The 13116-nt window shown below is 40.1% G+C and overlaps 1 protein-coding gene across 1 annotated transcript in view; it reads right to left on the reverse strand.

The window, feature by feature from the left end:
* The window catches only part of LOC102261324 (protoheme IX farnesyltransferase, mitochondrial), a 118925-nt gene that overhangs the window by 105167 nt on the left and 642 nt on the right, over nt 1-13116 (reverse strand). Inside the window, exons 2-3 of the mRNA XM_005857342.2 lie at nt 8274-8407; nt 6052-6373 (exon numbers count right to left, since the gene is read on the reverse strand). Coding sequence (XP_005857404.1) covers nt 6052-6373; nt 8274-8407 — 456 coding nt within the window. The remainder of the gene's footprint in view (nt 1-6051; nt 6374-8273; nt 8408-13116) is intronic.

The following is a 13116-nucleotide window of genomic DNA, read 5'->3' on the forward strand; positions in this document are numbered from 1 at the left end:
ACTCCATGCTGAAGACCCCTCCTTCTTCTGGCCCAGAGTTCTCCTGAGCTCCTGTCCTTCACAGCCAACTGCCCCTGCCCACTGAACCTCTTCACTGGATATGCTAGCGACAACTCAAATTCCATGTGTGCAAAACTCCGCTCATCATTATCCCCCAACCAGTTTCTTTCTTCAGAGTTCACATTCTTAAGGCTCAACACCACCACTCATCCAGTCTTCCATATCAGAAGGCTGGATGTTTTTCTAGAGTAGGGGCAGCAAACTCAAATGCCTGTGAGGGCACCCAGGCATTTTTTAACTTAAGGAACAAGTACACAGCTCTTAACACAGTCATTTCTATGTAGTTTGCAAAGGTTAACTTATTTAATACTCAGAACAACCCTCTGAAATAGGTATTATTATTATCCCTACTTTACAAATAGGTAAACTGAGGCATAGAGAGATTATGGAAACTGTTCAAGGCCTCTCAGTTAGTAAGGGCCAGGAATGAATGCAGGGACTCTGCCAGAGAACTGGGTAGAGTACAGAACAGTTAAGGAGCACAGGGCTCAAAGAACTGGAGAAGGCTTGCTTCCCCTAATGGTAGTCAAGGTCTTTGCAACTCCAGGTCCCAAACCTCCTCAGCACTCCACCACATCTACCGTTCTGTTAATTCTATTTCCTTCATATTTTTCTACATCTTTCTCTCCCCTTTTCTCCTTCCCCACCACAGCCTTAGTTCAGCCCAAGTCATTTCTCAATTGGTTACCAATGATTTATTTACCATCATTCTTGAGTCTTAATAGTCAATGCTCTTTAGCTGGGGCCAGAAAACTTTTTCTATAAAGAGCCAGAGGGAAAATACTCAGGCTTTCCAAGCCATAAATTTTCTCTATAATTACTCAATTCTGCCAACATAGCATGATAACAGCATAGAACAAATTGGCATGGCTGTGTTCCAATAAAACTTTCTTCACAAAAACAGACAACACTTTCTCAATAGTACTGCCACTGCAGTCTTCTTAATCCATCCTACTCCTTATACTGAAAGACATTCCACATGGTCCCCACACCTTAGAGAATATAATAAAAATATTAAAGTATTAAAAAAAAGAACCACCCACAGTGAATGCTTTTATAACCATAGGGCAGTAAAAATATTTCTAAGCACAAAAAAACAACAAAAAACCCCCCAAAAAAGAACTAACAAATTTGAAAAATCTCAGCAGGGCAAAATAAAACAGTGAAATATCACAAGTAAAATAAAGGAAAAAGAAAATATTTTAAAAAATTAATGCATATGATGGATAAAATGCTAAAGAGAGCTCTAAAACCATCATTAAGAAATGACCAAGGGTATGAGGTAAATAAAAGGAAACATAGAAATGGTCAATAGAGAAAAAGATGCTAAATCCCACCAAAACTGAGAAAATAAAAACGAACACACAAAAATCTTTTCAGTTTTCAAACAGGCAACACTGGTAAAGACAACTAATTCACAAGCATGGAGTACAGAAGGAGTCAGATTCCCACATGCCGTTGGAGGGAATGTAAATTAAACTATCTTTTTTAGGCACAAACCGGTTAGTCTATCAAAATTACAATATTTAAAGCTAGCAATTACATTTCTAAACACTTATCCTACACAAGGACTCACATAAGTATACAAAGATTTATATACATAAAAGTTAATAACAGAATTGCTCTTATTTATTTAATATATTTTATTGATTTCAGAGAGGAAGGAAGAGGGAGAGAGAGAAATAACAATGAGAGAGAATTACTGATCGGCCACCTTCTGCACACCCCACAAAGGGGATCGAGCCTGGGACCTGGGCATGTGCTCTGACCGGGAATCGAACCATCACCTCTTGGCTCATAGGTCGACACTCAACCACTGAGACACCCCGTTAGGGCGAGGCTTTATATTTTAATAGAAATAGGGTCATTATACACACATGCATACACAGTTCTACAACTTGTCATTTTCTCTTAACAGTGTAGCTTTCACTGACAGTATTTACTTCACTGCATACCATTCCATTATATGGAACTGCCATTATTTACTTAACTAATCCTCTACAGGTAAACGTTTAGGGCGTTTCCAGTTTTTTTGCTATTAAAAGCAATTCTGGACTGGCTGGTGTGGTTCAGTGGTTGAACATTGACCTATGAACCATGAGGTCATGGTTTGCTTGCCAGTTTGATTCCTGGTTGAGACATATAACTGGGTTGCAGGCTCGATCCCTACTGGGGGTGCGTGTAGAAGGCGGCCAATCAATTCTCTCTTATCACTGATGTTTCTATCTTTCCCTCTCCCTTCCTCTCTGAAACCAATAAAAATATATGTATATATAAAACTTTATCTATATCTTTATATCTGCATACATATGGCTACATTTTAAGTAGGAGTTTCATCTAGAATGAATGAAAAAGGTACTTTTCCAGTTTAAGATACTCTGTTTCTGTATTATTTGAATTTCTTTCTCTTACAATAAATTTATATTAATTCAGTAGTATTTAAAATCTGCTTAAAAGATAAATAAATAAGACAAAATACGTACAAAGTGACTGTGTTCCTCCAAAATGCCCCCCAGGTCTTTCCCTTGCTGGGGTGGAAAACCTGTGCCAGTGACAGCATAGCCTGCTTCATTATTCACCCAGGAAGTGCCTCTCCAGCACTCCAGTCACACTGCACTACTCAGCACACTTCAGCTCTGAATATGCCAGATGCCTCTGCTTGCAATCCTTGCCTTTTCTGCCCAGTAAACACTCATTCACTTCAATTCCCTCCACAGGCAAAAGAACACTCCCTTCTCTGGGTCCCCCCTCTGCCTCATGCACACATCCCTTATAATTCCTATAACACTAATTTCCCTAATGATGCATATAGCAATGATAATAGTATTGATTATAGCTAATTAAGTGCATACTAGTGCTGGGTAGGCACTTAATGCAGGTGTTTTACCTGCATTATCTCATTTAATCCTCACAATGAGGCTATGAAGTAAGTGCCACTATCTCTACTTTACAGGTAAAGAAAATAAGACACTCTAAGGTTAAGAAATTGCTCAAGATCACACAGGTATTAAGAAAGAGTTCTGGGTTTGAAACACAGATGTATCGGACCACAGCTGTTCTATTTTTATATATGTACATGCGTACAAAATCTCCCCATTAGACTGAACTTATTGTTATCTCTGTATCTCCAGTAACCAACACCAAGGGATATGTGGTTAACACCAATAAATACTGAAGGCAGGCAGTCTCTGAGTATGGAAAAGGGTCTTAAAACTCTTAATTGTCATCATCTAGTCCCACCCACTACACAATGCAGGAATCAACTTCCCTCAAAGATGATCTGTTTCCATTTAGATAGTTCCAATGACAGGGAACATTGCCTTACAAGGCAGCCCATTTCGCACCTAAATAGTTCTCCTAAGAACTCTCTTTCACACTGAGAGAATCTGCCACCCTGTTAGCATGTGCAATCTCCTAGTTTTGTTTTCTGGACTATAAGTTAGCAGCATTGTTCCTTTAAATCAATGGAACTACAGATGTCTAAAAATGGCTATTATGTCTTTCTCCTTTCCCTCACTTTATCCCTCCTCCCTTCTCTTTTCTAAGCAGAACAATCTCATCCTCCAAGTGACAAGGTTTCCACATCCCCTCTTCCTTGTGGCTGCCCTCCTCTGGGAGACTTCAGTCTGTCAGTTCCCTCTCAAAAGTGAGTCCTGCCCAGCTGGTGTTGCTCAGTGGTTGAGTGTCAACTTTTGAGCCTGGAGGTCACAGTTCAATTGCAGGTCAGGGCACACGCCCAGGTTGGGGGCTCCATCCCCGGTGGGGGGTGTGCAGGAGGCAGTCATCAATGATTCTCTCTCATCATTGACATTTCTATTTCTCTCTCCCTCTCCCTTCCTCTCTGAAATCAATAAAAATATATTAAAAAAAAAAAAGCAAGTCCCTACCAAGTGAGGAGCACTGTACCCAGAGAGATAGCTAGAAGTGCTCAATATATGGCATGATTTCTGCCCTGAAATTCTTTGGAAAATACAACCTATATTGAATAATCAAGTGTTTACCTATAATTATTTGAAAACTAACCTCTGAAGGTCTCCCATGTGCCAGTCATGTTGCTGGGTACTTTACGTGCATTATATGATTAAATTCTTAAGTGATTTATTATTATTTCTATTTTGTAGATGAGGGAATTGTCTCAACAAGGTCAAGGCTAGTAAATGTCACAGCCAGGATCTGAACTCAAGTCTGCTTGACTTCCCAGCCATATTCTGAGTGTTGAGGAGGGAGACTTGGGCTGAGAGCAGCAAAAGAAGACTTAGTGGAGAAGCCTTGAAAGGATGTGACTGGTCTCCGTGGAGGAAGGAGTATGGTGGGGTGGAAAACAAATATTTCTGTGGAAGAGTCTAACCATTTCCGATTATAATGTCCCTTTAAAGTCAGGCTGAGTCGAGGCATGAGGCAATACAGAGGAACTGCAGACTCTTGGGCAGGTCAGGAACACTGAAAGCAATGCCTTAGGAAATTCCTCTGGCAGCCCTGGGTGTCATATATTGCAGTGGAAGGAGAATGAGGCAGAAAGAACAGTTAGGAGCTGGAGCAATAATAGTCCTATGTCTGGACTCAAACGAGGATGGTAGCTTCAGAAATGGGGATGAGAAACCATAGAGGCACAACAGAGGGGCCTACTGGTGCAGCTGGAGGTTAGACTGAAGGGGAGAATGGAAAGCAAAGAATGTGCTAAGATTTCTCCTCGAGGAGAGGAGAAGAATATTGGCTTTGCTGACAGAAATGGGACATGACAGACTGAATCTGCAGAGTGCACACCGAGAAACTCCTGCTCATGGCAGAGCTCACTTCTGGCGCCCAGACAGAGAGGCCTTGTTTTCTGGGTGACATCCTAGAATCACACCTTATCTATAGTCCTTCTCACATGTCAACATGACACTCAAACCAGCACTGAGACATAATTTCAAAGATACCACCCGAAATCAGTCTCACAGCTGTAGAGCTGCACGGTGTACGTTTTACTATGATTCTCTGTCAAGTTCCCTATGTCCAAGTGCCATCCTCCCTAAAAGGTTTTCTGTAAGTGAGCTTGGTCACTGAGGAACAAGATGTGTCTGATTTGTCTCCTTTTCCCCTGGATTTCAGGCTCAACTCTCTTGAAAGACAAACAAACAAACAGAAACCACTCCTTCTTTGTCTCTATTCTCTACTCTCAAAGCCTCTTTGCCTCATCTGTTCACTTGCAGATTTTGACTCAACAATATTATTTACCACTTTCTGTCCGCAGAGTACCAAATACAACTTTACTGTTTACCCATTTCTTCTCCTTATTCTCATCCAGAAGAAACGGAGAGACCAGGTCTTCCGTCTGCAGGATGACCCAGGACATATAGTCCGAACAGCATGAGCCCAGAATAAGCTACTTCTAAGTTTAGCTATGAGATGGGATGATAATAACAAAGCTTCTCCTGACTCATAGCGTGGTTGTAGCAACCAAATGACATTATTATGGGTTAACACCTAAATGCATGCAATTGTTTTGGTGCAGTTTGCTACAATTAGGCAAAAAATCTGGTCCTAAACCTCCTTTCAGAAAAGCACTCAAAACCCCTTCATACCTGGGACAATCCCAGAGGTCCTACAAGAGGCAAACATCAGTGAGTGGGAGTCCCAGTGGCCACTGTGGTTCCACTGCACACCACGCACAGCAGTGCCGTCCGTGCTGCTGTGGAACTCAGACAGACAGACTCATTACCGCACTGCATCTTTAAAGGACAGCAGATGCAAAAAACAAAAGTCAGAAATAAGCAGGATAAGTATTCTACTTTAATTGTAAATAAATGAGGATATTCTAGTACATGTTTAATACAATACTATTTACAATTCTGAGTAACTAGAATTCAGAAAATTTGACTTCAGATCTCAATTAGAGAGAATCTGCAGTTTCAAAATATTCCTGTTGGAGTAGTAAATAAAATAAGCTTTTTGTTTAACTAAAAATAAAGTTTCAAGGAAGACTCTAACCATACCAGAAAGACAAAGTACCTGTGAGTTTGATTTTGGACAGTCGAGCCAAAATTCCTGGCAAATCGTCCACATGCAGCTTCATCTCTTTCCACTGCTTTTCATCTTTTGTCTCTTTTCCCACATCTACTGAGCCTTCAATTATTGAGGCAGATTCTAGTTCTATCAATTCGGTTTCATTAGGCTTTCTGGGCAAAGATAGGGTAGAGGGTGCAAAAGGCTTCATCTCATATACTTCCGTTTTGGCTTGACTCGAAGACGATTTCTCAAGGAAAGGAGAGGCCACTGGCTCTGACTTTGGCTTTATTTGCTGGCGGAGGCTTCTGTTCAGCTGTGTGACATACTAAATTTAAAAAGTACATGTCAGTATACAAAGCCAAAATGCTCTTAAATGGTTGTTTAGTTATACCTTCTATTGGTCCGACTTTTATGGTACTTAAAAGATTTTCCTCTAACTTTATAAAACACAGGCACATGTACTAATATTAAAGTGCTTGTTCCATGGAAGTCACTACCAGTGGTTCTCAACCTTCTGGCCCTTTAAATACAGTTCCTCATGTTGTGACCCAACCATAAAATTATTTTCGTTGCTACTTCATAACTGTAATGTTGCTACTGTTATGAATCGTAATGTAAATATCTGATATGCAGGATGGTCTTAGGCGACCCCTGTGAAAGGGTCGTTTGACCCCCAAAGAGGTCGCGACCCACAGGTTGAGAACCGCTGCACTAGACTAAGACATAAGGAGAACACAATTAATTCCTCTGCAATAGTTTTCAAATTTCTAGAAATTCCTAGGAATTTAAGTTCCTTGAAAGAAGATATTTTTATTTCTTGTTCATCTCTTCCAGAATGTCCCCTAATGTAGTACCAGAAACTGGTGGTTTAACATTCAAGCACAATGAAAAAGTTTTCTATAATCAAGAGCCCAAACACCTGTTGAGTGCCATGTTCCCAGGCAAACAGTGCAGCGGGGCTCCGCGGACGTGCACATCCCAGGCCTATGTGACTTACAGCAGTGTGTATGAGGAAAGAACATGAGCTTTAGAGCTACACACTCTCCATTACTTACTTGCAAAAAGTAATTACTACTAGCATTCATGAGGCACTTCATAGTTCAATAGAATGCATGTTATAGTTTATATAATATACATATCTCATGTAAGCTTTGCAACAGTGTTAAAGAAGATGGGTCATTATTAGTATCTCTCTCTTTAATTTGCAGATGAGGAAATCAAGGCTGAGAAATAAACTGACAGAGCCTAGATTCAATAACCAGTTAGTTACAGGTGGCCCTGGACATGGAACCACTAACCTGATAACTAATTAAGAGACTTTTCCATTACACATACTAGTCTTAGGAATTACAAACTCATGAATGAATCCAAAGTTCTGTTTACATAAAAATGGCATAATATATATTTGAGTTTCTCTTCTAAATATCCATTATCCTTAAACCCCCAACTTAAAAAGTCTGAACATTACTGGAAATTTAAATCTCTTACCAGAATAGTAAGTTTTTATAAGACTTTAAATTTTAAGTTAAAAAAAAGAAGAGATAAATTTAAAAGAGGATTTTAGATTATGAATTTGCTATTATTTCATGCTTGCAAGAATTTGTTAGCTAAGATTTCTCCATTCTATGATACTTTCTACTTGAGAAAATGTCAAATGCCCTCATTGGTAATTCAGAGCAAATTACTATGTTGCCCATAATATCATGAACCCGACCTAGACACAGGCCTACAAGAGGACTGAGATATATTATCAATGCCCACCACAAAATGCTGAGCAAACTACTAAAAACTCAATTTGTTCAATTCAGACATGCATCTGAATGCACTGCTAATGTAAAAAAAAACAGGAGGGCCACTATTAGAGCAATTATTTCTGTATTACTGTTGTATTCACAGAATTTTAAAGAATTTATAAAGTATTATAACAGTGCAGCTTTCTCTAATTTTAACCTAGTAAAACCATGCCAGAAATTTTCAATATTTCTCCAAACTTAATCAGTAAGTTCAAGATCATACTTTTAAGCTCAAACACCAAAATTATCCTAGTTTCAGTTAAGAATAATCAAAGCAAGGGATTTAAGTTCTGAATAAACTGAAGAGGACACTAAAAGTCCTTTTTAAACAGTACTTCTTAGTACTCCTCTTGTAACACGAATTTCTGAAATTCCCGCAAATTGAAAAGGAAAGGCTGAAGCAACAGAGCAAGGATGGTCTTCTGAACATACCATTCGCTTGAGGAAGGTGAAGTGCTGAAATGTAACCCACTGCTTGCTGGCGTTCCTAAAAAGATGCATAAACTTGTGAGGGGATGCCTGCACAGCTCTTCTTTCTAGATACCAGACGCATCCTCCTACCCCTCCTGTAATAGAGCAGAAGGGAGAACAACGTTAAAGTGATTAATGCCTCTCACCAGGGATGACTGCGCCTACCCAGGAGCAGTGCCTGAACCATGGTAAGCAATGCCTATGAGATGGGTTATAAGTTTGAAATGATCTAGTCCGGATTTGTAAATAAACACAACTTATGAGCCTTACTGATAAATCTGCAAAATTCTTCACAGGCTAGGGAAACCTTTCAGCTCAGGATCATTATGCTTTTGTTATATTAAATGCCAAATGACCACACTATAGGTATTTTTAAGAAGAAAATATAAAACATTTAAGTCCTTTATCCATTTTGAGTTTATTTTTGTGTATGGTGTAAGTTGGTGATCTAGTTTCAATTTCTTGCATATATCTGTCCAATTTTCCCAGCACCATTTATTGAAGAGACTATCTTGGCTCCATTGTATGTTCTTGCCTCCTTTGTCAAATATTAATTGAGCATATTGGTTCGGGCCGATTTCTGGGGTCTCTATTCTATTCCATTGATCTATATGTCTGTTCTTGTGCCAGTACCAGGCAGTTTTGAGAACAGTGGCTTTGTAATACATCTTGATATCTGGTATTGAGATCCCACCTACTTTGTTCTTTCTCAGGATTGCTGCAGCTATTCGGGGTCTTTTTTTATTCCAGATGAATTTTTGGAGAGTTCGTTCTAGATCTGTGAAGTATGCCGTTGGTAGTTTAATGGGAAGTGCGTTGAATTTATAGATTGCTTTGGGTAGTATGGACATTTTAATGATGTTGATTCTACCAATCCATGAACACGGTATGTTCTTCCATCTGTTTATGTCTTCCTCTATCTCTTTTTTCAACGTCCTGTAGTTTTCTGAGTAGAGGTCTTTTACCTCTTTAGTTAAGTTTATTCCTAGGTAGCTTAATTTTTTTGGTGCAATGGTAAATGGGATTGTTTTGATAATCTCTCTTTCTGAAAGTTCACTATTGGTGTATAGGAATGCCTCAGATTTCTTGGGGTTAATTTTGTATCCTGCTACATTGCCGAATTCATGTATTAAGTCTAGTAGCTTTTTGATGGAGTCTCTAGGGTTTTGTATGTATAATATCATGTCGTCTGCAAATAAGGACAGTTTTACTTCCTCTTTTCCAATTTGGATGCCTTTTATTTCTTCTTCTTGCCTAATTGCAATGGCTAATACTTCCAGTACTATGTTGAACAGTCAGTTCAATCACTTCTTTAAAAGTATAAAATGAGAAGCATAATTTTTCTCAATAAGTAACTGTAAACTGGAAGATATATTTCAGGTTACTATTTTGGCCATGTCGGGTAAGCCAAGTAAGGGGTGAGGAAACAGTTCTCAATAAAGTATGAGTTTATCAATCTTGTTGGGAAGAAACTATTTTTGTAGTATAGGCCTTTGGCTTTTAATCATTCTTTTAAACCTTCTTTCAAATATCAACAAATCCAACGCTCCTGTACAAGGTCTCTCCTAGGCAGGCCTTCCACAATATAACGGCCCAGACTCTCCCTTTCTGAGTCCCTCCTCCCAAGGCTTCCATGACACCAAAGGTTCCTGGCTTCCTCTGCCTCAGCTCATCACGTCTCAGTTTCCTATCGTGTCTCCTCTTGCTGTGCCTGACACATTAATCCCTGAGCAATTGCAATTACAGGCAAAATTTAAATCTTCAACACATTTCTAGAGTCATTATGCCTATTTCCAACTGCTCTCTTAGTATCATGGATGGGTTGCAATAGGCCTCTAAGAACACTTTATCCTCACCCATATCTCTACTCTGACCCATTGAAGAGAAAACCATTCCCTCAGGAACAGCTTGAATTCTTCCTTCATCATTTAATAACCATCAAGTCCAGTCAACTATGAAAGATATGTCAAATCTGTCTACTTCTTCCCATTCCTATTTTCCATTCCATTCTCTTATCTTACATTTGCACTATTGTAATAGTTGTAGGATTCAAGACAGTCATCTCTACTTCAGTAATTTCCTTCCCTGTCCAACTTAAGTTTCATAGAGCAAACGGTTTTCTTCCTGAAGCCCAACATACATAATTACCCACCCAAACATGTAAATATACCTCAGTGCAGCCACGCTGTCTCATCATCGCACTCCACACTGGTTCACCTTTATGTCCTTCACCTGCTTACAGCTTCTTGCCTCACCTGTCAAATTTTCAGTCTCTTCCAACTATTCTATTACTTCACACTTTTCTATACTTTTTTAATACAAATTGTTTCCACTATGTTTTTTAGTTTCTTGAGACTCACTTTTGCTATAACACAGCAGAGTGCTTTCCATAGAACAATGAAACAGTAGTTGATGAGTGTATCAGCCCATAGCTTACTTGGACTGGGGGAAGCACTGGCACTGCCCTTTGGAATACATGGCACTTATCTTAGACTGTTGATAAGTCACTTCTTCACTGAAATCAGATTCTCAAACCTGTTAGTTATAAAATGCTTATTTTCCACATAGGTGAATGTGTGTTTACCTGTACATATATACATAAAGGGATAGCAGTGTTTTTTAGGGGAAAATTTCTTAAAATCAATCCTTTAATATTTGTTTTATTTATAATTTAATGGTGTATATTTTCCCTTCTTACCCTCAATATTGTTCTTTAAGGTAATAGGACCTCAATATTAAATAATTGTGTCTAGAAGACATTAAGGTTTTATTGTATGGGCCTTAAATTTCAAAATCAGTTTTTAGTTCCTCAGGTCCAGTGAGAACTGCATGTTGCTGGGAGGGAAAGAATCACCTGGCAAACTATCTCTCATGAATAGGTAGATGAAGTGAGATTTTACAGAATGGCAGTAAGAAAAAACAAAACAAAAACACCCACATCTAGGAAACTGTACTTTTAAATGTTGAAAATACTTCATTTAGTCAAAACATGTTACATTTGTATGAATCAGTGCCTAGAATGTCAAAGACATTTCAGCCCTCTGTAAACAAACTTAGGTTAAAAGATACACAGGATACAATAGATACATTACCATAGATACATTAAAAATCTGCAAATATGTGGCCACATCCACTATTCACCATCAACAATGAGTCACGATTGTAGGGGTTTTAAATTAGGTGAGTAGACAGGTAACTGAAGGTCTTGAATTTTCTTTTAATGACTATAAAATACTTCAATTTTTAAAAGCAAAATCAGACACGACCAGTAGCTACCTAATATAGTCCCAGATGACCTCCCTGCCACCCCTTTCACCATGCTGCCTCCATATCAAGCTCTCGTGGCGGATCTTCCAAGTGATCAGAGTAGGTCACACAGATCTTTTTGGCCATTATATGCACAGCTTCAAGAAGCTAAGCTGTCTGTTAATTCCTTCCTACCCACACTAAAAGACTGACCCAGCTACAAGCCATGTGGACCACATGTATATGAAGCCCACTTCCTAGACCTGGGGGATTCTGAGCTGCCCAGTGGAACTGTCCTATGGAAAACTGAAAGTACAGAACTGAAAGGCAGAAAACCAGCTAGTGTGAGGAATCCGAACTGGACCCTCCATACAGAGGTGATAATTCAAGCAACAAGAAAGGCTGAGTTCTCTGAGAATGAGTGTCTATAGTCAGGATCAAAGAACACTGTCAAAGATGGTAGAAGATAGCAAGTAATTAAAAAAGAATCACAGACTTTAAAAAACAAAACACCTTTCATTATGGGAAACCTCAGTCACATACAAAAGCAGAATACAATAAGCCCCCATTACTTTTCCCTCAGCTTCAACAATTACCAAACCAAGGCCAAGCTTGTTTCATTTACACTCTCTCCTACTTCCCACCCTCTTCCCCACTTTTGAACCAAAAGGGACCTTTGAAACCATCTAATTAAATTGCTTCATTTTATAGATGAGTAACTACAATTCCAGAAAAGTCAGATGGTTTGCTCTGAGATCACACAGACCAGAAAAGACCCATAAAATAACAATGCCAGGAGGAAAAAGGCATGTCAGACTCACAGTGATCGATACTGCCAGGCGCTGCAGAGAGCTGGTGCGGCATGGGGCCTGAAAAAGTTTCTGGGATTTGTAAGAAAAAGGAGTCCTGGGATTCTATCGTCCCCGTTATGGACCAGAGGCAACAAGTTCCTCACATAGGCATTAGTTATCGCTTTAAATTACTGGGGGGTGGGGGGGTGGGGGGGAGGGATAATTCTCAACTCCTCTCTAATACCTCCACCGGGGCAAATTTCATTCATTCACAAAGATTTACTGAGAGCCAACAATGCACACCAGGTACTGTTCTGGGCACTGGGGCCAAAGAGAGGGACCAGAGAACGGCCCCTCCCCTCCCAGTGTTTACATTCTAGCTGGGAGGAGCATGCGATAAACGGTCCATAAGTCAACAATGGGAGCCTGTGCTGGCCACCCTGGGAGGACAGGGCCCAGTGAGAAGAGGGGCAGGTGCTCTGCTGCAGACGGGGCAGGCCCCTCTGAACAGGCGACATCTGAGCTGAGACCTCGCCAAGGGCCAACCAAGAAGGCGCACTCCACCGTCAACATGAGGCTGTTACAGGCTTTTCCAGCGGGAGGGTTGCAACGGGGGCCACGCGGAATGGCACGAAGCTAGGAGTCAAGCTGTGGCCCGCTGCCCGCAGCTGTCATCGCCGTTTTCATGATCGTCGCAGCACCGCGACCCTCCACATCGCAGGAAGGCTGCGAGCGGGGGCACAGCGCTCCCCTGTCCGGACTGCCGG

This window comes from Myotis brandtii, unplaced genomic scaffold (genome assembly GCF_000412655.1).
Source record: "Myotis brandtii unplaced genomic scaffold, ASM41265v1 scaffold1103, whole genome shotgun sequence".
Taxonomy (NCBI): domain Eukaryota; kingdom Metazoa; phylum Chordata; class Mammalia; order Chiroptera; family Vespertilionidae; genus Myotis; species Myotis brandtii.